The 27,205-nt window shown below is 37.8% G+C and overlaps 2 protein-coding genes across 3 annotated transcripts in view; one reads left to right on the forward strand and one right to left on the reverse strand.

The window, feature by feature from the left end:
• The window catches only part of LOC149029307 (uncharacterized), a 29,408-nt gene extending 5,497 nt beyond the window's left edge, over positions 1 to 23,911 (reverse strand). The window contains exons 1-3 of one of the 2 annotated variants that reach the window (XR_016171027.1): positions 23,786 to 23,911; positions 15,717 to 15,782; positions 15,515 to 15,601 (exon numbers count right to left, since the gene is read on the reverse strand). Coding sequence is in view for 1 of the 2 variants with exons in the window: in XM_089141468.1 (XP_088997594.1) it covers positions 15,515 to 15,601; positions 15,717 to 15,782; positions 15,977 to 16,039 (216 nt within the window). In the remaining variant the exon portion in view is untranslated. Of the gene's footprint in view, positions 1 to 15,514; positions 15,602 to 15,716; positions 15,783 to 15,976; positions 19,706 to 23,785 lie in introns of those variants that run through there. The other variant, XM_089141468.1, reaches the window with a different exon arrangement.
• Positions 23,912 to 26,165: 2,254 nt separating this feature from the next.
• LOC149029308 (uncharacterized) lies at positions 26,166 to 26,846 on the forward strand. The gene has a single exon (XM_089142840.1). It carries the CDS (start codon positions 26,166 to 26,168, stop codon positions 26,844 to 26,846), a length of 681 nt encoding a protein of 226 aa, XP_088998966.1.
• Positions 26,847 to 27,205: the final 359 nt, after the last annotated feature.

Below are 27,205 nucleotides of genomic sequence, written 5' to 3' on the forward strand. Positions count from 1 at the left end.
CTACTAGTTGAGAATTAGAACCAAGAAAATATAAGGACCTGCAGTTTCTCTGAGCACTATTATCAAAGCATATTATCAAGGGATCTTCACCAAGGGAAAATTAAAACATTGCAGTATATTGTTTCCATACTGCCAGGACCCATCCTGTGACATTGTAATAAAATATGCCCTGGTTGGTCAAAGCCAAAAATAAAGTCATATCCAATTGGTTGCAATATCGACCAAAAATCTTTCACAGATTCAGGAAGAGAACATTAGATATAACAAACTCAAACACATGGTGTAATTCAACTTCAAGTCCATGAATGTTAAGGGAATTGAAGGGCGGGAACTCTTGGATTGTTAATGTAGCATGAAATTTGAATGATCAAAAGAGTAGCCAAACAAGATCTTTTCAAAGAAAAATTCCAAGTTTAAAGGGACAATCTTGGCAGACCTTGAAGGATATTAAGGTGATAAACCAGCAAACCAAAATCAGAAAACAAGGTAACCAATCTATGCTAAATTCAGTTATGAAATACCTATTAAACAGAACACGGCAACAGTACTTCAAGCAAGAAATTGAACAACATTTAGGTAAAACAGTAATTAAACAAAGAAATCAGAGATCAGAAAATCAGGATTGTAAACATGTACATGATTCTGAAATTCAACACTAAACATGTGATTTAGGCTCTGTATGGTACGATTCTGTTTTTGGGCATACATTTTTCTGTTACTTTGTGTTTTTTGCATGTTGCTGGGTCGCGGATTCTTGATGTAGACCAGGAATTGGACTGCCATGATGGGCTTCCACTGAAGGAGAAACCAAAGAATAAGGAAGCTTATTACAAGAAGAATTAGGGTTTGGAACAATTCAACTTACTATTATTGAAGATGTTATTGAACAGCGATTTGAACAATAGAAGAAACTCATGGGAAAGAAAAGAAAAGAAGTCAAGAAGAATCCAAAGAAAGGAATAACGAACCCATATGCATTGCCAAACAACACCAAAACCCTTAACAAAAAGCATGTTTATTGGTCAAATCATCTCCAATTGATGGGGGAGGATGCATTACACATATATATAGACCTTCTATAATTCCTAATTTGACTCAAAAAGGACTCCTAATCACTCTATAAGACTCAAAAAAAGTTAAGTAAAATCAAAGCAGAATTTTATCTGAGTATTAAGTATCCTAATCTAATTCAGCCACTGACTCAAATATTAAAATTGACTATTAATCCAGTGTAACAGCATTACCCAACTTTCTGGGCTTATAAATTAGGCTAATTACATCAATAAATCAAGAACTAAGAGCCTAAATGTCCATAGAACCCACCCTAGGGCCAAAATTAAGTACTTGAAAGTTTATTTAACCCTTTTGGACATTCGTAATTGCATCAATTCTATATGACAACACTTTGGGGAAAACAAACGTTTCTTTAACAACACAAGAAACACAAACCCTTTTTAGAGTTACAATATGTTTTAGATGCAAATGACCCATTTGCCTATGCAACTTAAGTGTATATCTTGTGCTACTGCACTTCAAGGGGGAAAAAATTAAAGAAACTGTCTTTTTCATTGAAGAAACGATGAGGTTCGAAAGTCTGCTGAACAGCAGGTTCTTGACAAAGAACAGAAAAACGATCTGGAAACAACTTGGCATGTTTCTGTTCCGCAAACACTGATAAAACAACAGAAAAGTATTTTCTGAACATTCAACATTCAGAGCTTCAGTAACTCATCCATTAGACGCAGAAGCATCCATTCAATGAGGCTAAGATAATAAGATTAAGGTCAGGAAGGTCTGAGATGGAGGATGAAGCCTTCAAACAGCTTCTTAAATCAACAACAGAATGGTGCCCATGATCTGCAAGATGTAGCACAATCTTCAAGATTCTCTCACTCACAATGACACTCCAATACCATGTAACAAAAGGCAACATCTAAGTTTTCCGATGGATATCTGTGGGCATAGTTGTCACGGCGATGAGGCGATGCAAGGCGGTGTAGGCTAGTTGAGGCAATGAGTCAATGAGGCGCTTTTGAGGCAGTTGGGGCGTTTTAAGTGAAATTTTTAGTGTACATCTCATTCACTCCAATTCATTATAAATCTATCATATCTTATATGATTATAAAAAATAAATAAATAAAAACACTAATATTAGCCTACCTCAAGTCATCCAACATACTACAAACCACACATAGTAGGTCCTAAATAAAAAGCCACGGGAAGAAAGGAAGAGAAGAAGTCATCTGTCGTGCAGCTTGCTAGAGTGTCGTCGCAAGAATGGAAGAGAAGAAGAGAGGAAGAGAGGAAGAGAGAAAGAGATTAGGGATTAGAGTGAGAGTGAGAGTGAGAGTGTGAGACTCGAGTCAAGAACTTATTCTCTTTCGATTTTTTATTTTTATTTTAACATTTGATCACATGTAGTGTCATTATAAATATGCATATAGGTTCAAACAATAGATACTTTACAATTGGAATCTAATAAGTAATTCAATATATGCCTTCGATTTGGCATCTTTCATGTGATTTAAAAAAGAAAAAAAAGCGGACGCCTTGTAAGCTCTTGATGTGACGCCTAGGCAATGCCTCATACCCCAAGGCGGGGTTGCCTTATTGCCTGAAAATGAGGCGACACCGATTTGAGGCGCTCCAAAGGTGCCCAAATGCCTAGGCGACGCCTTAACAACTATGTATGTGGGTTGAGTTCTACTAGGAGTTCAACTCTATTAGAGTTTTTGTTTATGTAAATTTATTTTTCTTGTTACCCAAGTGAAGGTATTTATGTAATAGTGTTATTTCCACTTTATTATAAATAGAGGGGTTGAGATCACACTAATCAATTGAGCCATTTTACCAACATCGTGTTTCTCAACATGGTATCAAAGCCTAAGTTTGATTAGGGAAGAGAAGAAAAAGAAAATTTCGCTGAGGAAGACCTACCTCCATTGTGGAGACATCTCTTCACCTACAACTATTCCGAAGCCATTGACCCCTGCTTCCGCCATCAACTCAAATTGTCCCACACCTATCTCAGAAACAATCGCTGACAAAGATCTACCACCTCCGCCGCTGCAATTGCACCATTACCGCTGCAACCCAACACCTTCTTCTTCATCTGCAACATCCCATCGCACCTAACAGACTTGCGACTGCTCCAAAACCTATCGCCTAGACCTAACAAACCTGCAACTGCTCCAGAACCCATTGCCTAGACCTGCAACTGCTCCAACCTTGCTTCCGCCATTCACCTCCAACCTTGCTTCCGCCATCGACCAAAAAAGAAAAAAGACCACTCTGCTTCTGCCATCCAGTGCCTTCTCTCTTTCACCTATCGAGACTGCATCGCTCCATCACTTTACCTAAAACCAGGTAAACCCAGGGACGATGTTTCTAATAACCTATTAGCCCATCACATGGACCAGATCAGACCATTGCATCCTTTAACCAAACCATATTTTGGTTTTTTTCCTCCAAACCTACAGTTCTATTAGCCCAAAACCAAAAGAAAAAAAATATTGATGTTTCAGGGGCTTCGTTTGTAAATATACATATTTTCAGGGATCTAATTGAAATTTTCATTTTTAGGGACCTATTTGTGAATTTACATAATTTCAGGGGCATATTTGTAAATTTGCATTTTTCTAGGGACTTATTTGCAAATTCATATTTTTAGGGCTTATTTGTAATTTTCCATAGTTTTAGGGCCTCCCAGAAAAAAATGGTGTTCCTTATATGCACCTTTTGAATCATATCATTCCTTAGAATTGTTGGGTGTTTCGGCTATTGCATTCTGCGACGTTTCTGTTACTTTGAAAGGGTGAAGATTGAAGAACTGCAGACAATTTTGTCAACATGACAACTACTGATGGTACTCCTACTCCCACTGGCTCCAAACATTACCCCGCTCTTCATCCTCTTTCAGTGAGATTTGATGGAACAAATTATTTGATCTGGTCTCAATCTACTTACCTGACTATTGCCAGAAGAGGATTTGTTGGACACATTACGGGCACCACTATCAAACCTACTACCATAGGTGTTTCATAGGATAAATGGATTTCGGATGACTCACTTATTATGTCATTTCTTTTGAATTCCATGAATCCAAACATTGCCCGTGGATACCTATTACTTTATAATACAACCCAAATCTAGAAGGCTACTACTGAAACATATGGACAGTTGGGGAATGATGCACAGGTTTATGAGCTATGAAAGAAGCTCCATGAGACTACCCAAAAGGAACTAACTATGGCCTATTATTATGTTGAGTTGCGATCTTTTTGGCAGGAGTTGGAACATTATGGGGATTGCCACCCCAATAATCCAAATGATGTGGTTACTTATAGGAAGTACATTGATAAGATTCAAGTATATGACTTCTTGGCAGGTTTGAATGTGGAGTACGATCAGATCAGAGTGCAAGTATTAAGTCGTTTCTCCTTTCCTACACTTAAACAATCTTATGCCCTTGTTCAGTGTGAGGAAAACCGTCGTTTAGCCATCTCTATATTCCCCCTGGTGATCTTTGGAATTCATTCACTGCTTAGTTTTCAATTCGCCTTTAACCATCAAATGAAATGTAATAAACCATTTTCTCTCTAAAAACAAGGGGCACCTAGTTCTGTCAGTGCTTAAAACAATTTTATTTTATCTTCTCCATATTACCATATGTCTAGAATCAATAATTTGATATAAGGAACTACTGAACTCAATCATTTGCAGCCATTACTCTTCAGTATTCTATTGAGGTCTACCTCATTGAGGTACTCACATTGAAGGAAAAAACAAGATGTTTCTTTTGCCCCTTCCAAACAATTGGAAAATAAAGAATGGTTGATATATTCATGATAATTTGATATTTACAAAATACCATCTCAATTCATCTTATTTCATCAAGTCCAAGAAGTGATATGGTTCTAAAGGATGAATTCGATATGTACAATTCCAATATAATTTCGTCCTTGAATGAAAATCCCTTTTTTTTGTTCACTTTATCAACTCCATGACCAGAACAGAGGGCCATACGTTACACCAATACTTAGAATCAAAAGAGAGATTTTAAGAAATGGCAAAGATATTTACTTTATCAATAACCTAGTTGGACCTTTTGTATCATAAGGGATTTGCCTATTATAATGGTTACTACTAATGAGTAGATTTTATATCTACTAATTAATTGGTTTTATTTCTATAATTTTGCAGATTTTATATATTTCCTAGCAAATTCTAATTAAGATTTATTATTTGTGCTTGCAAGAAATCAACCAAATTGGCAGGGGTATTATTGGAAAATTCTGTGAAAATAATCTTAAAGAACCAAGCTGGATTTTATTCCATTCCAAAAAAAAAAGGAAAGTCGTCTTTATCAAGTTAGAGTAGACTCTAGAAGCTTCCTCAAGTCAAAAACGTGGAGAGAAGGATTCTTTGCATACTCCAAGGTTTTATTTCCTGTTTGGGACTAGATCAAAGAAGGAAGAGGAACAAATCCTGTTTTTGAGTGTCTCTATCCAGTTTCGATCAAGTTCTTCATTGGATGGTAATCCAGTGTCCGATCAAGCTGATTTTTGACAGGAGCTTCATAATTTCTTATTCTTCAAATCCAACGGTGGGATTGTGTACTTGAGCTCTCAAAGTCAGCCCGATTTGTACGCCAAATCCTTCCTTGGTTGAGTCAGATTAGGAAATTAGAAATTGTACCAAATTGAATTAAGGATAAGAAAAATAAGAAAAACACCGCTGGAGGATGTTTTAAGAAGGGTCGAGGACAAATTTTGGAGACTTGGAGAAGAAGACTTGGAGCTTAGGAATAAGTTTTTCTTCATCTTCTTTCAATGTTCTCAAACTCTTCTGTGATGTTTTTAATTTCTAGAATGAACTAATTTAATATTTCTAGGGATTAGATGTAGCCTAATTTTGAACTTCCACTCTTGAATTTATCAATATAATTCTAAATATAGTTTTCATTGATTGAGTATTTACGTCTATTCTTAATGCTTTTGATTAATTGGCCACTAATCAACTTATCTGTTAATCATAATGAACTAACAAGGGATTTATGTGTTTAGTTTGTTGGAGTAAATGCCATAAATTACACGTAGGATAGAAATATACTTACATGCTTTGTGTAGTTGTTAAATGGGAATCCATAGAATTTAATGATCTCTTAGTTGTTTTAATCCACATAAAAATATAGTGGGTTAGCAATTGAGTAAATTTATATTAGTACTCGAGAGAGATTAGTACATAGGGAAGGGAATCTCAACTATCAATCAGAAAAAAATATTTCTGACTATAAAGATGGATCAAAGGGTGGGAAGGATTAATTACGATGAAATCTGACCCCTAAGTTTTTAGCTATTAGCATATCTCAATATAAATTTCAATTTGCAATTTAGTCTAGGATAATTCTCTTTCTTATTATTTGTTCAAATAAAATTGGTGCAATTAGTTTAGTACTTACTCTATAGTCCTCGAGGGAACGATTCTTTCATCATTATAACTAGTTACAGCAGCGTACACTTGCATTGTTATTTTTCACAACTACAATTGGATCCGGGGGAAAAAATTCCTAAATGAGGTCTACACCTACAGGGACGGATCAAAAAAGAAATCTTTATTTGGTTCTACCTCCTAATTCTTATGAAGAGAATGAATCTTTATATTGAAGCATCAGGAAAAAGAGGAGGGCAGATTCTTGCAGGAATAATTTGGAAGGTCATTAACAAAAAAGAGTGCCATTTGCTAGCAACAACATGTAGAGGCAGTCAATCAGCATAGGTTGATTTGAAATCTGATTCAATCCAATAAACCCTCAATAGGTACATAAGAAATGTATCTGACCAATTCTTTCCAATGAATAGATCCAATTGCAGCTTCAGATATGGAACTCAAGGGGATCAAATAGGAACCGATACTCTAGATCATATAACTATATAAGAAATATATGACCAACCAACATTTCCCAAATTTGAAAGTAAAAATGGTTTGATCCTCTTATATCTCAAACCGATGAGATCCATGAACCAGGATCTGGATCCATATAGATACATATGGTCCAAAGATAGCAAAAATTATGAGGAACATTTGGAATATTTTGCTTCTAAGAGAAAGAGCTGTATTTTTTTCAAGTAGAATTTAGTCGATTACGTATGATCAATATTTGATTAATTGGTCCAAGTTTATGATAGAGAAAATTTCCCTAAATCACTTCTCTTTTTCTCTAAGTCACTTCCCTTATCTTTGTGCATTTCAGGAATTACCCCATTCATAGGTCTGAGATCCACATATATAGTGAAATGTCTGAATGGTCAACTCTGCAATCAGTTCTTTGAATCAACAGGTCTTCAAATCTTTCATATGAAAAAATAAATTCAGCCTTTTTATTAGTTGATTGATTGATTGATCATGATACTTCTCAAAAATCAAAATTCTTGACCTATGGAGGAACAATATCACCGTTTTTGTTCAACTCAGCTGTTTACACCAACCATTAAACTTCTTGGGTTCAGTGAACCAGGTACAATCAGAAAGGCTTGTGAAACAGAAAGCCCAGTTGAAGAACCATTGGCCTAAGTACTACCCTGGTTCGTATCAAGCCTATTGTAATCATCTATCAATCGAAGCTCATTAATAAATGTCTAATCTAACAGCCTAAACTTTCTAATTAATTTTACATAGTATAAACAGAAATTATAACAACGAACACCACAGCCCCCCACCCCCTCAGGGGAAAAAATGAAGAGTGCAATGCAATACACTTGAGAATATCATTAAAAGTCATATAGATCCAGTTGATTCCAAGCAATAAGCATCATCACTTTGGTGGATAAAGTTGCAAAATATGGTTGACGCTTTATTTATGCACAGTATCCACTACCAATTTGCAAAATAATTTTAGATAACTTAGGCATGGTTAACCACCCTGAATCCCAGTGGTCCCTCAACTGGTTTCAGTTCTAAGCCTCACATTCAGAGGCACCTGTACTGTAATTAACTGGCCACCTGAGGTAGATTTTCTACAAACAACTGTAACTCTAAATCTCTCCAAACCTAACACCCATAATCCTTGATACTATTTCATTCCAATTACATAATCAGGGAATTCAAAATCCACTAGGTCAAACCCAGAGGTCTCACCCCATAATCCATCCGTACCCCAAAACCACCTTTCTTAGTCCCAATGGGTTGGTTTATTAAAGATCTTGGAGGAAGTGACCCTCAATCAATTGGGGCTGCATCAGGTTTGCTAGGGGCCCACCTAAGTATACAATAGACAAAAGCATAAGTTGATGGATATTATCTAAACACCTCCAAGTTTATAAGGAGGCTTAATTCTATGATTAACCAGAAACTGAAAGGGTTACTAAGGAGATAAAGACATATGTATGGATAACAAAAGGGAATAGAAATTAAGGCCTACAGATAAACTTGGAAACACTACATACGGACAGAGACTGGATTTAAGAAAAAGAGGAGGGGTACTTAAAAGAAGAAGAAACTAATCAGGCATCAGAACTTCCAAATAGGAGATCCAACCGAACTAGGTTCAGAGGAGCTTGCCAACTCTTGTATATAGGCCTCAATACCAGCCCATGAACCAACCCTTATTAACAAAACAAGCAACTAAATCAGATCTGGTTACAGGAAAAGAATAGATCTGGTTTGCAATCTGACAAGATATCTCGCTTTTTTAAGAAGGCGAGACGAGAGGAAGGGCAAGCCGAGATTCCCACATCTCACTCAAAATCTCATCTATCTCGCTAGATCTCTCCCCAGATCTCGCCATATCTCAGCGGAATTCTCAATTTTCGCCTATTTTTTGCAGATTTCAGCTGTATTTTCACTTGCAACTACAATTAGCACATCTACAACACCAAAGGAAGATCAATTCTATGATTGTCTTATGAACTTATGAGTTGTGACTCATATAGAACTTCTAATGGTTGTATAGTTTTCTTATTCTATTCTCAAAAATCAAGATTATGATACTCATATAAATGGAAGTTTGATAACATTTAAGTTGTTTGATGTATTTGATACATTTACTTTTTATTTAGAAGCCTTAAATTTTTTATATTACATGTTGTATAACCTTGCATTCCCCAATCCTGCAGCACTTTAGTTTCACACTAGGGTCGACTTAGAACTCATACTTACTGTTGTTTTCTCACAAATCCAAGACCACCAATGTGTTCAAAAGGCCTAAATTAGGCTATCTACCAAGTTTGAGCCCAACCTAGACCCCTAAAATCCACCGAGATGGGCCAACTTGGTTAAGGTCTTGGTTTTTGGAAGGGGTGAGATCTCGCTCTAATCTTGAACCATGGACAGATATCTTATTGAAAAATGGCATAAGAATCACATACGGAGTGGTACGGTTAGGTTTCAAAGACATAGCACATGGGGTAATATGGTGTAATTCTCTTGAGATGGGTTTGGAGGCCCTAATGGGTTAGATGGGATAAAACTTGGATCAAACCTTGTGCTACAAGCTTGAATTGGACAGAGATGAAGTATAGAAGGCTGTCAATTCAGCCACAGCAAGGATCTAGGCTTGATCTCACCTTAGAACCTTATTTTCTTTCTTGGACCTTCTCTTACCAAATTGAACAAAAATGGTAGTTGTAGCAGCAAACACTCTCAAGAGGCACTCAAATCTGAGTGCCTGTTGGACCTTATTTTCTTCAATCTTGGACCTTCTCTTACCAAATTGAACAAAAATGGTAGTCACAGCAGCAAACACTCTCAAGAGGCTCAAAACTGAGAAAAAAATATTTAATAAACTGAATGGTGCCTATTCCAATTGATTGGGGGCGGGTGTTTATACCCTTACAAGAGAATCCTACCAGAAATAGGACTTGGAAATAGACTCCGACCAGCAAAACAAACAGCAACTGAGAGGCCTTCTAAAAATCACACCTTACTTGTGAGCTGTTAAAGAGGCCCTTTAGACAGAAACTGACTCCCAATCAAGGAATAACTTTCGGCCGAAATCACTGCATTTTACGAAATCGAAACAAGATTTCGTCGAAATCATAGGTTTCGACCGAAATTTCGCAGGTTTCGACTGAAATTTCGCAGGTTTCGACCGAAGTTTCACAGGTTTCGACAGTCCAACTTGTTTTTCCTTGGTTTTTGTTGATTTCTATCCCATTTTAACCTAATTTCCACAACTCCTTTGCCTTTAAACATCTCTTTTGCTCTTCTTTTGCCTCCAAACAGCTCTTAAGCCACAACAGCTGCAAAGGAAACTCTGGCAGCAATAAAATGTGAAGCATGAGCCATACTCAACAATTCTAAACTTTATATTTTTTTATTTTTGTTTAATTCATGCCTCAAATGATCTTGTATTGCCTTGAAATTAATATATGTTTAGTCTAAGACTATGCTCTATGATTGTGTATTGTTAAACACTTTTTTTTTTTTTAATTCATGCCTCAAATGATCTTGTATTGCCTTGAAATTAATATATGTTTAGTCTAAGACTATGCTCTATGATTGTGTGTTGTTAAACTTGTTTTTTATTATTTGCTACATTTTTTTTCGTTTTCTGATTTTAAGAACTATTTTTAAAATTATATATGTATACATGATTATATGCATGTATGCAATACAGTTTATACTCGTCAGAACCAGTCATTTGTTAGTATACTTGAATGCTAAGTGGGTTTTTTGGAAAAAAACAAATTCCATTGTGTTTATTATGCTTTAAATAGAAATGAGGCAAGAAATCAAATAAAATGTAAGTCATATAAGGCTGAAACCTGGGTCGAAACCTAGGGATTTCGGGACCGAAATTTGCACCATGCTCCCAATAAATGCTAATAAGACTATACTGCCCCTGCTATGAGGCAGAATAACTAGACTGCCCCTGCCTAATAAAAAAATAACAAAATGTTGGGGAAAAAAGAAACTAAGTATGAACAATGTCCATTTATCCAACTGCTGCCAAGACCCAAACTCAAAAGCCACTCCAAAGCTGGCCGAAATTCTCCGAAGGGTATTTTGGTCATTTTACATTTTAGGGCTCAAGATGGGTCTAGATAGATTCCCCTCAATCCAAGGGTCATGGATCTACTTTTTGTTTTTCTTTGAGTTAGTAATTTGAAAGTTATTTGAGAGTTTAAATTGTGTTGAGTAAGTTAGTTGTAGATAAGATAAGAATCCTTATCCAAACTATTCCAAAGGGGTTATTATCTTTAGAGTTTGTTTTTATTTGGAAGTGTCGCTAGTTCCAAGTCAAGATTCTTTACAAAATTCCAATCCTAGGGTTGTGGTCTTGTAGTAATTGGATTCATTTTGAGTGTTTTGGTCTAAAGTTAGGATCCTTATCTCTTAGGGATTCCCAAACCCAGTCAGAGTCTTTTACTTTCAGGCTATAAATAACCTATTCTAACAATGTAAAATTTAGATTTGATGAATTAAAGGATTTGATTGTTAATTTCCTAAGTGAGTGGCTGGGTTCCTTTAAAGGAGACCCTATAGTTGCCTTTGAGAGTTCTTAATTTGATTTCCAGCATTCATGCAGCCAACATTCTAGTTCTGAAGATTAACCCATCAAGTCCAGCAAGCTTCTTCAACCTTCAAGCACCCATCCCAGCAGCTCCAAGTAAGTAGAAGCCCCACCCCTAACCCCAGCCTTACCCATCCTTGTCAGCAGCCATAGACCCCTACCCCTCTACCACCGTAGCCTCCTACCTTTCCCTTCCCCTTCGCAAACAGTCCCTGCCCCTTCCCCTTTCGTTTCCCTTTGCGTCCTAGCCCCTTCCCTAGCAACCATGACCCTCCCCCTTCCCCCTCTTCTCCACGTCTTCACGGCAACGATATCCTACTCCCACTAGGAAACCTGATTCCCAGCCCCTGTCAAGCCCCTCTCAAGCCCCTTCCACCTCCATTAGAATTGCAGGAAGCCTCGGCGCAAGCCTTATTGCTATTTCCTACAATTCAGCCCTACTTCCCAATTTTATAAAAACCTGCACTTCATCTTCAACCTTGGAATTCTGCAGAAATTTCAAAATTGCAGAAATCTGATTTTGTTAAGTTATGATCAATCATATCCATTCTAGTTGAGAGGACAGCAATAGAAATCAGTTCTGGAAAGCAGAACCAGCAAGGAATAGCCTTCTTTCCACCCTAGCCGAATCCATCAAAACCCTAGTTTGACTGTTGAATTCAAATTTCAAAATCTTAAATTCTGTTAGCAATAGAATTCAGATCTGGGTTTCAGTCCCAGCAGGCCCTAAGCCTCCCTAGAGACCCTAAAACCTTCCCCCTTTTTGCTAGAAACTCCTGTACAAACCCTAAGTCTAGGGAAATTACCAAAATACACCTAACCGTATACCTGGTTTACATCAAGCAGCCCTAGGTGCTGAGCAGCAAGCCTAGGAACTTCTCCTGGTCTTAACCTTCCATTTGAGGTGGGAAGGATTGGCCCCTATATCAGAAGTTCAGCAGCAAAGGTCACCCAAGGGTTTCAGTTGACAATCCCAGATCAAAGCATTAGAGATATTAAACAGGATTTCATGAAAATAGTTTAGCACATAAACAGAACAGAGAATGAAAAGTAGGATGAGAAGCAGGGAAGATCAAAGAGCCAGAGGACTTGCCAGTGGAAGAGGAGTCAAATTAGCATGAAGAAGAAGGAAAGGAGAGAAGAAAAAAAATGTAGGACCAGCAGCCCATGTCTAGCATACCACAGCAAAACTCAAAACGCTACTCTTTAATTTATTTCTCAATGTACTAAATTGAGGGTTACGTGATCCAATATATAAAAAGAAAAGAAAGCATAGAAATAGGAAGTCTTCTAATCATAAGCTAATACTAGAAGCATAATCAAAACCTATCTTGTGTGTACTACCTTCAATAAAAATAAAGATTTAAAACTAACCAAAAACAAATAAACACCACCTAAATATCTTATGGAACCAAAAACCAAACTTGGACCTGATTCTTCTCAGGTTGGGTTTCCAAGCAGATTTCAGCCAGCCTGCAGAAGCACTGCTTCATTAATCACATTCATTAGGTGGCATTTGCAGCAAGTGAGAGTGCAGATAATTGAAAGTAATGTCTCATGAGTGGGGAAGGAGTAACAGCTCTAGGGTAAGAAAAGCAAGAATGCAATAGTGAGTGGAGGCTTATGTGTAACATTCTTTCAGTATCCTAAGTTGAGTCAGAATTTGTTTTCCTGTTTTGATCTACTTGGCCTTTGCTCAAATCTTGTAGTCAGAAGCACCGCAAGACATTATGCAACTGTAGTTGTTTTCATGTTTTAGTAAACAGCACTGCACGGCCAAAATCAGGGTTATGACCAAGGTCAAGGCCAGTATCAAGGTTAAGTATCTAACCTAGCCCAGCTCTGGAGGGTCAAGGTCAGCGTCAGGGCCAGACTAGGGTATTCAGGATCAGGGCCAGGTGTTTGAAAGTCTGGATTAAACCTGTCTCAGCCCTACCAAAGCTCATTGGTGTGCAGTACTGTTTACTAAAACATAAAAAGAACACTTTTGAAAAAGGAAATTCAAATTTGACCAATTCCATAATTTTTTTACTCTGAGTATCCAAAGAAAAAGAGGGAAAACAATTGAATCGAGTGACTCTCAGTCCTCAGCCACAATAAGGTGATGAAGAAGAACAAGATAGAAAATACATATATAACTTACTGGAGGAAGAAGAGAAGCAGGTGTTGGAGTTGCAGGAGAGTGGAAGAACCACTGAAGTTGACTGGCTCTCAGCCACAGCGAGAGACAAACATGAAGGAGAAAAAAATAACATACCATAAAAGGAAGAGAAGCAGATTTTGGAATTGCCAGAAGTTGGAAGAGCTACTGGAGTCCCCGGAGGGCGGAGAAGATGCTGAAGTCTAGGGTTCTCCACCCTCAACTCTACCCCCCCCCCCCTCAAGTTTTTTGATGTCTTTCTAATAATATTAAAAGTTTATATGATATCATACATTTCACCTAATATTGCAACATTAAGACAGGAATTCTACCCAAAAAAAAAAGAACAATATAACACCAGGAGAGAGCAAAATACATTTACTTCCTTCATATTACATACTATTACATTTATTACCCTCAAAATTCAAGAGATACTTCTTATACCCTGATCAGTAATACATTAGTTTTGAAATCAAAGTGATAGTATTGCCCTTCTTTCTTCTTTCTTTCATTTCTTCTTCCCGAGAATCCTTTTCTGGATCTCTGTTAAGGTCACTGCTTGAATCCCTGCTTACCACCAATTCTTTGCAGTTGATCAAATTTCCAACCTTACTCATTAGGTTTTGCATTACTCAACAGTTATTATTGTCGACTCGATCAGCTACTATCGGACATGACAGATACTGTGATTATAACAGAGAAGGATTGGGTGAGTCACGGTGGGAAATATTAATCAGACACTACAGAGGATTATGTCAAAATGCGCCCAAGAAATCCTCACTTAATCGTTGAGCTCAAGCCTTAATAGCTGCTCCATGAGATCAAATAGTCCTCTACTCTGTCACTGGACCGTGGTTGTTTTCCTGTTTCAGCTGTTAGTATGTGTGTGCTTTAGTGCTGCTCTTACCAGCAAGTAGATGTTAACAAATTTCTACCAAAAAAAGAAGAGTAGATGTTAGCAAATAGTTTATTGATGAAAACGAGGATTCCCTTCTTTCAACTGTTTGTCTTTAGATGAGAATGAAAACCCAGCAGGCTGAAACAAGACAACCAGGGTTTTTCTGCTTGAAAATTCGAAATGCTCAACCGAAAAGATGACCAAAATCCCCCCAAGCACCTCTTCACAGTAAGGTTTCACAATATCTTCATAAAGATTTTGAAACGAGTCAAACGACATTCTGGTTTAGTAGAAATTGGGCTTGCTAGAAACATAATCCAGCACTAAAATAATAAACTGCCGCTTGAGATATTTCCTATAGTTAATTCAATTTCAATTGTAGCAGTTTAAAAGCCACAACTAAAACATGTACACAAAGTCAGGTATTTACGCCACCATGTCGAAATGTGTGTACAGAGTCTGATATTAGAACCACCATGTCCGTCAATTCAGCCACTGACTTTAGGCCGATTATAATACATAATCTGAAATACATTAAAGCAATGGTTGTAGAGCACTTCTCTAATAGAGAAGCAAGGAAAGGTGCCTAGTAGGGAAAATACACTGCTCTACTAGGAAATCCTCGGAACAACAAGGCTAACGCATATATATTCAGCTAGCAAAAGGTTTGATAGCACTTGCTAGCATTCTTATGAAATCACTGCTAACAATGAAATCTGAAGCTTACTCCAATAAAAGGAAAGGCGAATGAACATGCTATCTTTGTCCAATGCAAGTCTTCTGAACTAACATATAATAAATTATCCATGAAAACAGAAGCCACAATAACTTTTGGTATTTGAGCCTGCTGACCTATGAGGAAGTCCGGTACAACATTCAAGTATTACAAATCCCGCTAGAATCACAAGGAATGGGATTTGGCTGACTAATCATACTTTTCAATGGAGACGATAAAAGGTTGAACCTGTAAATTTGCTTCTGGACTAACTACAGCCTCAGTGATAGGATGGTCATCTACTTTTGCTTCAGCTTCAGCTGCTTCAATGTTTGCCTGCAGAGGGTAGAAACATTCCTTCAATAGCTTATGAACGACTTCAACATTCATTAACTATTACTCATACGGTATTAAAGGTCAAACCAGAAAACTCTGCATATGGGTTACTGACATCCTCAGTGACAGTGTGGCTTTCTCCTCCTGCTTCAGCTTCAGCTTCAGCTGCCTGAACGGTTGCCTGCAAAATGGACTATTAACTTTCCCTCACTAGCTAGCCAACAACTTTAATAGACGTCATATATCACTCATAAGAAATTCAGTTCTGGAAACAGAGGAATAGGATAATTAAGAAAATAGATATTTGAAGCTATAGCAATACCCAATTAAAAAAACAAAAGAAAAAAGAAAAATAACCCTAGAACATGTACATACCTGTGCAAATGGTTTTAATGAGCACAAACTCTCCAAATAGAAACTGAACTGCAGTCTTGGCATTCAAAGTCTCGTATGCATAAATACTCGAAAACTCCTCCTTTGGAGATTGTGATAAGCTAAACCTTTCAAAAAAATTGAAATTAACACTTTTGAGCCCTCTATGTCTCTAGATATGTACCATAGATCGAAATCATATTCCCCCCATTGGTAGATATGGGGCAAGACAATCTGATCAATATTGTACATTTACACCCATGTGCCGCTAACACGATCATTACCACTCTCATGGTGGCAGCCTTCAAACATCCATATGTCCATTTTGTGTATCAACGGTACACAAACTGCTAGTAACCCTTCCAACTCCACCAAGTGGAGATCACCCCATTCTAAAACCTTAATATAAAGACAATATTGAGGATAAGGGATTAATCTAAACTATTTTCACTTGACATCAAATGCAGTGATCGTATTATCAATGTCATCCATGTACTCATTTAGACTTAGCATCAATCATAGCATTATAGAGGACTAGCCAATGAATGAATTTGTTAACAAAAGTTGTAGGACTAGAATTGCCAACATGGAATTAAGAATTCTCTCATGTCACTTGATGCCCAAGAAGCAAAGCCCCTTCTTTGTGCTCTCAAGGTAAGGACTTGACATTTCATTGTGAATGGTGCGTCCTCAATAATGAACCTCTCTCTAATAAACTCACAATCAAGGGCGATAAAATTAACCACTTTACTCGTCAGTTGATTGAACATGCCCAAAACCAACCAAAGAGTATTTAAAGGGGAATACAAGTTTGGGACCCGCTGGCAATATTATGAATTCATGAGTAATCGGACTACGAATATGAACAGTCATATCATCCTAAAAGCAAACTAAGTCAAAATTTATAGGTACCAATCAACAGTAAACATCATCAACTTGAACCACAAACTAATCTATTAGATCCCTTCCTCTATCAATAGAATTTAGAAAAACAAAACGGGGACCCCATCTCGTTTCTTCGGCTGTTTTTTATGTAAATGAAAAACAAAGTGCTTTTGATTCGGATTGCTAAAAGTGGAATCACATAAAATAAGGATCATTAGAGATCAAGTTACATCATTTTTACATACACACATAAATCTCAAAAGGATCTTCACAAGTAGCTTTGCAAGAATGTAAATATAAACATCTTCAAACTGGATCAACAATTAATGCCAACCCACCACACTTGGGCATTGTCTTTTAATCATTTTCTTCTCCACCACCTCCATATTCATCTATGAAGACTCAGGAGCTACCCACCAAGCACTTATCAAAAAAGATAACTCAACAAATCCAAAGTTGTCGGAAAACCCCTGGAGCTTTTATAGGAATTGGAAACATGGTGGGAGATCTCGCTCTCGAGCGAGATCTCACTACCATGAAAAATCGAGATCTCGACCATCTCGGAGAGATCTCGGTCGAGATATGCCATTTTTTGGGCGTCAACTCGGTAGCCCATCTCGGTGGGTTTTAGGGTCCCAGTTAGGCTAAAACTTGGTATTTAGCCTATTTGATGCCTTTTGAACACACTAGTGGCCTTGGATTTGTAAGAAAACAGCCCTAAGTATGATTTCTAAGTCTACCCATATTGTGAAACCGAAATGTTGTAGGATTAGAGAATGCAAGGTTATATAACATATAATATAAAACCATTAATGCTGTAAGATTAGAGAATGCAAGGTTATATAACATGTAATATAAAACCTTAAGGCATATAAATGAAAATCATGTGTATCAAATACATCAAATAACTTAAATGTCATCAAGATAACATTCATATGAGTATTACAATCTTAACTTTCAAGAATAGAATGCTAAAAGTATACAACCGTTAGAAGTTTTATATAAGTCATTAACGCATAAGTTCATAAGACAAGTAGAGGATGATTGAGCTTTCTTTGATGTTGTAGATGTGCTAAGAGTAGTTGCAAGTGAAACTTTGGCTGAAATCTACAAAAAATTTGGTAAAAATTGAGAGTTCCAGCGAGATATGGCGAGATTTGGGACGAGTTATGGCGAGATACGGCGAGATATAGCGAGATATCCCATCTCGCAGATCTCGCCCTTGATCTCGTCTCAGTTTATGAAAAAACCGAGATCTCGCGAGATCTCCCACCATGATTGGAAATGTTGAAGTGAGCTACGAACTTGATGTAACCCAGGGTCTAGGATAGCCTTCCAGCATTCTCTTTAATTAGAACCATCACAAATGTGGACTAATAATAAGGTTGTGATTTTCTGCGGGATGGTTTGGGTAATACATTGTGGTGGCTGGATATTAATGGACAACCTATGGGATGGGTTTGGTAAGGTAAATAGGTAATATATCGTGTATCATGGTTTTGGAAAATTTAGGGAAAGGTTTAGGGTTTTAACAAAATGATAATGGGCTAGTTGTGATTGTTTGTGGGATGGTTTGGGTAATACATTGTGGTGGCTGAAATTAATGGTTAACCTATGGGATGAGTTTGGTAAAGGAAATAGGTAATATATCGTGTATCTAGGTTTTGGAAAATTTAGGGAAAGGTTTAGGGTTTCAACAAAAATGATAATGGGCTAGTGGTTTTGAGATTATTAGGGTTGGGATACCCAAAGATCCTCTTGGATGAATTAGGGTTGACAGGAGAAAAAATGAGATAATTTGGATTAGTAAGGGTAGGGTTTGAGATACCAAAAATTACCTAGGAAGGGAAAGGAAGCCTACAGTTGGAAGGGAAGGGGCAGGGGAATCATGCAGCAAAAGGGGAGGGGTTCTTGAATGGATCTTGGAATTCTTCAAGATCCTTGATGCTTTCTTCTTCTTTTTTCTTTCTTTTCTTTTCTTCTCTTTATTTTTTTTTCCTGTTCAATTCTGCTGCAAGATTCAAAAAGGAAGAAGAAGAAGAAGAAAAGAGGGGCGGAGGGGCTGTCACAACAAGAGAAGACAAGAGGGAGGGTAGGAGATGCTGTCGCAAGGCTGGGGGAGGGTTTTCTTGCTGCTGCAAGATGGGAAAAGGGCTTGGCCACTTGGGGAGGGTGCGATGGCAAGGAGTGGCCTGGGGGAGGTTTGTGAGTGGAAGGGGAGGGGTTGTTGATGGATCACAGGGTAGGGAAGGGTCTGTACTTAGTTGGGAAGGAAGGAGGACGCTGCTGACTTGAGTTGAAGAAGGAGACAATGCTGGAATTCTAAAATACTCAGCCCAGGCCATTTGGTCAACTCGCACTACTCCAAGCTTCATTCATTAGTCTTCAACTGATTTTACAATGGAATGTGGTGGCTATATAGAGTCTTGCATAAAAGTTACTTGGACTTGACCATGACTTAACAACCTAATAAGACTTAACCACAAAAGGGAATATTTAGATTAGTAGTAAAGCTCTAATTATTTGCCAACTAAGACCCCAAAAATTAACAAAATAAAAATAAACATTATCTAGAAGGAATCTAACTAGTAATTAGATTCCAACTAGGACTCTCAAATAACTAGGCTTCGACTCAACTAATCAATGAAAATAAGCTAGATTTAGACGCCTCAAGAGAGAAGGAATCTACTTATACCAGGTCCCCACCCCAAAGAGGGGCATGGAAATGACCAAAATACCCCTAGGGGCTTTCAGCCAGCCCTTGCTGTCGCATGCTCAAGGGGGTTGTTTGGGCTCAATCCTTGGGCCTTCTTTCAATGGTTCTTTTTTTTTTTTTTTTTTTTTCTTTTTTTTGGGGGGGGGGGCGCCTGGTTACATAAGAACTGTAATAAGAAGGCAAAGAGGTAACGGGTAACTGACAAAGAAAGTACATGCAACCAATCCTTTACCAAGTTTTCCAGAAGAAACAGTCATCTCAAGAATTAATGGGAGAATTCACCAAGATATCAGTGGCACATTGGAAAAGATAAATAAATGCAAGCAATCCTCTTTGAGATTCTTTCAAAGAAAGTGCTGTTTTAACAATTAATGCAAAAGACCCGCCAAGCTATCAATGGCATATTGGAAAAAATAAATAAGCAATTAAATCCTCTTCAAGATTTCTTTAAATGAGGTGCATTCAAGAATTGGTGCAAATATCCACAAAGATTTCAACATCATCCTTTGCACGTTCTTCTATTGAAATTGATTTCCAAAGCTTAGTCCACTCCATAATATCCTAATTCACTGGTTGGTTATATGAAATATCAGACTGCGGGCAGGAGTGCACAAGAATGGTTCTCGTACAAGAATCTGAACCCATAGATAGAGATCTCGCTAATAAGTTCTTTTACTGGCCCAGCGACACGAGATGGATGTTGAACCCAAAAAAGTGCGAAGTCTGAACTAAAATTTTAGTAAAATTAAGATCTAAATTAAAGTTTTCAGAAGAAACGAGATCTCAGCTCAACCTTACATATAAAAGGACCAGAACTCAACCAAGACGAGACATCTTGCCTATATCTTATTCAAGTTTCCGTACTACGGATGCTGCCAAGTTCTGGAATCCTTGTTCTTAGTGCTTTGTCATTTTTAGTGTGGAAATTCACTGGATATCACCTCAAACCCCATTTCTATACGTCTAATCTACATCTACAATAAATCTAGCCTCGATTTGATAACATCCATGCGAAGGTAACACTTTGGAGCAAATCAATTTAAAAGAAGAAAGAAAAAAAAATTGTTTAATATTGTTGGTTTTGTGTTCAATTCAGCATATTTTAAACAACTTTTTCTGATCTATGAGTTGATTGCACATATTTGCATCATGTAGACACATACGACAAGTTCTATAGCGAGTTAGCAATAGTATATATGGGAAACCCACTTGCTGCATAAATGCAGAGTAATGTCCTACTCGCAGGTATATTACTGTATTGCTACTTGAACATATCCAATGTTTGTTGATGTCTTATATGAAATCTAGGATTTGATTACCATGATGATTAATTTGTGTACATTAGATTTCTAATACACCGTAGCAGTTAGAAACTACAATTCAAATTCAAACTCGTATTCTTTTTATAAATCCAATAGTGCCCTTCAAGCATAAACCCACCTTAGGGTGCAGCCCCTCCTCCCTACTTAAGAGGATACATGAATCTCAATCAAAATTGCATATGGTTAAGAATGGTGCTCAAAAGTTCCTATAACCATATCATAACAAGCAAAGAAAACACTCACCTTGAATAAATTTCTAGATAACCCCTAGAAGAAGCAAGAAAGTAAAAAATAAAAAAGAAACTACAAATCCATTGCCAAAATTGAGAGGTTTGTGATCATCACCTAGAGAAGAGAGATCAGACCCCTTCAGAAGACTCGCAGAAAGGGGATGCTCACTGAATTAGAAAACTCGAATTTGAAAAGAAGTCAAGAATTCCCAACTGCAACTCAATAAAGTGGCGTTTTGGGTAGACATTGCTGATAATCCAGGATGATGTCATGGCACCAAGGTGGTGAAGGGCTGTCTAACTGCCTAGGCGCCGCAAGTGACAAAAGGCTTTTTAACTATGTCTATTAAATCTAGTGTACAATGAGCTATACCAAAAACACAAGACAGTAATATAAGCAACACTGTTGGGGGAAAAAATCAACACTTTAAGCAATGTCAAGAACAAGAGCCAACACAAATGCTTCACTGAAATAAGAAACATACAAATATTGAACGAAAGATAAAATATTAAGTTTATTCATAAAGAAGAACAAAGCTATGAATAGAAAACCAAAAGTTACCAAAATAAGTATTTGTAAATAGAACTCAGTTTGAAGAGAGCAGAACAGAGACATCCATGACACCAATGTGTAGCTTCACTTAAATTGTGAAGACTCCAATAACACTCAATTTATTTACAAAACCAAATTACAGGTCCTAAAATGAATAGGAAAACAAAAGATAAAAATAAAATAGGACTTAGAAGTCCTAAATAGCTCAATCCTACTTAGGTGATTATTCTCAATGGGTGTATTTTTCTATGCCCTATTTGCACTTCCAACAATCCCCCTCAAGCCAGAGCATACAATTTGTCCATGCCCAACTTCTTGCAAATCTAGTCAACTCTTGCACTCCCAATGACTTGGCAAACCAATCTACTAATTGCTCCCTTGTATGGGCATGGTTGGGAGATATCAATCCTTGACATCACTGCAAAACAAAAAATACCTACAAATCTTAACTTCGACATTTCCAATTTTCTATAACCTCTAGGGGGTTTCCTAAAACTATAGATTTGTTTAGTTATCTTCTTTTTAAAATGTTTAGTACACAGCTCTTGAATCTTGATAGACGTTTATGGAGGTGGCAGAAAAGAAGATGATTAAAAGACAATGTTTTAGCATGATGGGCTGGCATCAGGTGTTGGTTCAATTTGAAGATGTTTTGGTTTACATTCTTTCAAAGCTACCTGTGAAAATCCCCTTGAGATTCAGGTGTGTACGTAAAAAAAAAACGTGTAATCTAATCACTAATGATCCTTATATCATGCGACTCCACTTTCAACAATCTATATCAAAACCTCTTGTTTTCTTATTTTCATCAATTATAACCAACGAAATGAGAGGGATTCCCATCCTTTTTTTATAAAATCTATACATAGAAAAAGGAATCCAATAGATCAGTTTGTGGCCGGATTAATGATGTCTACTTCCGACTAATACCTACAAATTCTAATTTAGTTTGAATTGATGATAATGAGATTGTTCATATTTGTAATCCTAATACTCATGAATCCATAGCATTGCCAACCGGGCCAAAACTTGTTTTCCCCTTTGAATACTCTTTTGTGGGTCTTAGGCATGTTAAATCAACTGATGAGTATAAAGTAGATCGGTTTATTACCCCTAATTAGGAGTTTATTAGATAAGGTTTCGTTGGTCAGGATGCTCCATTCACGATGGAGAGTTGGAAGTCTTTACTTGGTAACACAAATAAGGAGCTCCGGTTCTTCTTTGGCTTGGAGGAATGTGGGAGATTCTTCACACCACATTGGAGATTCTAATCCTACAGCTTTTGTTAACGGAGCCATCTATTGACTTGTCCGCTATGATACTATAGCTGATGTTGAACTCTACAATGGGCATATGATAGACCCTAATACAACCATTGCATTTGATGTCGAGGGAGAAGAATTCAAATTAATTCCTTATCCTAAAGATTGTCCTGATATTAGGGCTTTAGAATAGGGTGATCCCCAATTGGTAAGGTTAGAGAATTGCTACGTCTTTCATGTAATTGGATACTATAATAAGTATATGGATGTTTAAAAGCTACAACTACGATAGTGCAATGACCATGTTGGTGGTACATGAGTGAAAATCAAAATGTACAATATTGATCTGAATGGTCTTGCCCCTATTGATTTTGATCAATATTATGTACCTACAGACATAAAAAAAAAAAACTCAAACGTGTTAGTTCGACTTTTTTGAAAAGTTTGGGTTGTTAGAATCTCCCAATATCGAATTTTCAGAAATTTTTGCATACGAGACTAAGAATAAGACTGAGCTAAAACTGTTGCAGCCCTACCCAAACTCATTGGCGCAGTTTGCTGACTAAAATATAAAATGAACAATTTCTTAAAAGGAAACTCAAATTTGACCAATCCAGAATTTTGTATCAAAGGAAAAAGAGTGAAACAATCGAGTCGACTGACTCTCAGCCACAATGAGGTGATCAACAAGAAAAGTCATAGGAAAATATGTAATAAATACCGGAGGAAGAAGAGAAGCAGGCGTTGGAGTCCTCGAAATGTAGAAAACACGCTGAATTCGAGTGGCTTTCAACCACACTGAGATGAACGCGAAGAAAGAAGAAAAAAAACAATAATAACCTACCACAGGACGAGAGAAGCAGATGTTGGAGTTGCCGTAAGTTGGAAAAGCAACCGCAGTCACCGGAGGCCTAGAAGACGCTGCCGAAGCCTACGGTTCTCCGCCTTCAACTCGAGCCTCCATTTTTTTTTTTAATATAAAATTAAGGGAAAGAAAAAAGAAAAAAAAAAAAGTTTCAGGACGCCGTTAGAAACTTAGAATTGGCTCGCAGTCCGTTTTATGAAAATCAACCATTGTACTGGTAGATTAAATCGCAACCATTGAATATCTTATTTATTATTCTTTATCTTCATTTCGCCTTATTTTCTATTTTCTTTTCTGGATAGTAACGTCTTACTAGCTATTCCCTCAAAATTCATCGACTCCTGTGCATTTTGTTGCTGATGAGGATAAAATAATACTGAACCAGATCCAGCCTCGGTTGGGTTCGTCGACTCCGGTTCTAGACGGCTCAACCACGGTTGAGTCAAGAAATCCGGTTGGGATCGGTCCAAAGTTTGAACCAAGTAGAGAGGAAGAGCCTTTGCGATTATACAAATAAACGTGATCCCGAAGAATTCGGGATACATGATCGAGTTATAGAAGATAACTACCATTAATACAAGACGGGTGATCGTGCTAAGTAAGGTAATTGCCCTTGCCTTTGAAAGAAAAGTAAACCCTAAGCACAAACAAATCCAACGGTCAAGGAAGAGAAGTAAATCCTATATAAACTAAAGCTTTACACCCAACATAGGTAATTGAATAGTTTCCCTTCATTATCGTATTCAATCTAAGCTCTGTAACCAGTCAGAGCTCTGTGGTGTTCCACTTTCTAACTTAACCTTCGGAGGTGGCTGCCCGACCATGCGGTCGGCCCACATCTAACTCTATTTTGTAGGCCAACTTCAAGGAATCTGAGGGTTAAACAGATTTTGGACACATCATTTGGCACCGTCTGTGGGAAACGCTTCAAAAAACCATGGTGGATACCAGATCAGCAACACTAAGGAATCAAAATCTTAATCCTCCTCCAGGAGGAAACCCCCTGAAGGAAATCGTGTTCATAACAGAGAAATTTACGAAGAATAAGTTGCTAGAGGGATCTCCTGAACAACCTGAATAACCTCCCAGAATAGATGAACCAGATGTAAATCCAAGTTTTGGAGATGCAGTAAATGCTTCGAACGGTGGCCAGAAGCCTGGGAGCACTGAGACACCCTAATTTCCATGATCAAGAAGAAGTTCAAGGACGAGCACGAAGAGTTGGGATAAGAATTTCACCAGTCAAAGGGTGTTCTCCTTGAAGAAATAGACAACAAATTGAATTTCAGAACTTCAGGCAGGAAAGAAACCAAAGCCCACAAGGAGTCCGGGAAGAGCGATCGGGAGTAAGAAGAACTGGGGAATTGCCCTGAAGGGATGAGCAGAAAATTCAAGATTGGGCACAGGGGAGTCGAACGAGAACTCTTACTAGACTCGAATGTGGGGTATGCACACATACGGCAACATCTCAACTCTCGGGTTGTGATAGCATTCAATCAGATGGTACTCGGACAGTACAAATCAATCGGGAACTGGGAATATTAACCAGAAGTTAGGACAACTCACGAGGGGTAAGAGGTCTGATGATATTTACTCAATCATCAGGAAAACACCATTCATGGATGCCATTTCCAGGTACGAGTTCCCCATAATGTTGGGCTCCTGACTTTCTCTCCATTTGATGGGTTTGAAGATCCTATTGCCCACATGAGTTACTACTAGCAGACAATGGTTGTTGCTGGAACTCTGATGAAATTTTGTGTAGAGTGTTTGGGTCTTTTCACTCACCGGGGCAGCAAATAGATGGTTCTCGAACTTACCTTCGGGAAGAATTACCGATTTTGATGAATTGACATGAAAGTTCATTGGTCGGTTCCAAAGTGGGATCCAGACCAAGAAGATCGAGGAAACATTATTCACTATCAAGTTAGGAAGGAACGAATCTATTATGGACTACTAGCAAATATTTAACAAGGCAACTATGGAGATCGAGAACTTGGATAAACAAGTATCCAAAACATCTCTTTTCAAAGGCCTCTCCAATAGGCAACTTCTGGAGTTATTGTTGCAAGATATGACAACCACTTACCTCGAACTTGTCCAAAGATGCTAGAAGTAGGCTGAAATTACAAACATCCTCGATGCACGCCAAGGAGAGATGAAAATAGCCAATAAAGAACAGAAGGCTCCAAAAAAAGGCCAAGGTTCGAAGGTGCAAAACAATGATCGAGGGAGAAAAGCGCATTAGGGATGGAGACAGCGTTCACCCGATCACGTAGAATATACTCCGTTGAATACTCAACGATCAAAAATCCTAATGCAGATCAAGGACCAGGATATTCTAAGATGGCCACCGAAAATGATAGCAAAGCCTAGAGAAAGGAATATGGAAAAGTATTGTCATTTCCATAAAGATTATAGGCACTACATGAATGAGTGCAGGCATTTGAAGGAGGACATTGAGAGATTGATATCCCAGGGGCATTTAGCCAACTTTGTGAAAGGCAGAGGCGAGGATCGGGATAGAAGAACCACTAGTAAAAAAAGAAGGGAGCGCTCGGGAAGCAGAGACTGTCGGGGTGAAGCTCCCCAATCCAAGAAAGGAAAAGAGATTGTAGGAGCCAGCCAATCTCCAATCCTCACCATATTCGGAGGCTCAGAGCCCGAATCCCTCAGAAAGTTGAAAGCAAAGTCTAAATTTGTGGGTTCGGGAGAAGCACTAAAAAGAAAGAAATCGAATGTGGAGGAGAGCATCGTTTTCAATGAAGAGGACAAGAGAGAGGTATGCACTCCTCATGAAGACACGATCGTGATCAAGGTCGAGATTAGCCATCGGGAGGTTCACAGAGTTTTAGTAGATACAGGATTGTCTGCAGACCTTCTATCATATGATGCATATCAGAAGTTGAAAATGGAGGAAGATTTGTTGAAGCCATCTTCCATTCACCTATATGGATTTGTTGGATCATCAACAATTGCAAAGGGATCAGTACAACTGGATCTGACAGCTGGAACTTTCCCCAAAGAAACAGCTGTTTGAGTAAACTTCTTAGTCTTTCTGGAACTCCCAGCATACAATGTCATACTCGGGAGGCCATCCCTCATAAAATGGGAGCAGTTGTATCAACCAGACATATGACGATCAAATTCCGAACTGAGTAAGGAGTAGGAGAGGTAAATTCTGATCAGAAAACTTCTAGGCAATGTTATGTCTTGTATTTGAAGGATAAAGCTGAGCCCAGAAAAGTTATAGCTTTATCAATTGAAGTTCATGATGATCGAGACGAATATGAAATGCAAAGGCTCGAACTGGTTGAAAAGTTAGAATGAATCCAATTGGATTCTAATGATGAAGGAAGAGCAGCCTTCCACGGGTCGGAGTAAACAAGAGACTTCAAA

This window comes from Hakea prostrata, chromosome 1 (assembly GCF_041222555.1).
Source record: "Hakea prostrata isolate BN-2017 chromosome 1, UWA_Hpros_2, whole genome shotgun sequence".
Classification (NCBI taxonomy): Eukaryota; Viridiplantae; Streptophyta; class Magnoliopsida; order Proteales; family Proteaceae; genus Hakea; species Hakea prostrata.

What these genes read in the sequence shown, in the direction of transcription:
- LOC149029308 (XM_089142840.1), top strand. Translation starts at nt 26,166, where the DNA reads ATGATAGCAAAGCCTAGAGAAAGGAATATGGAAAAGTATTGTCATTTC.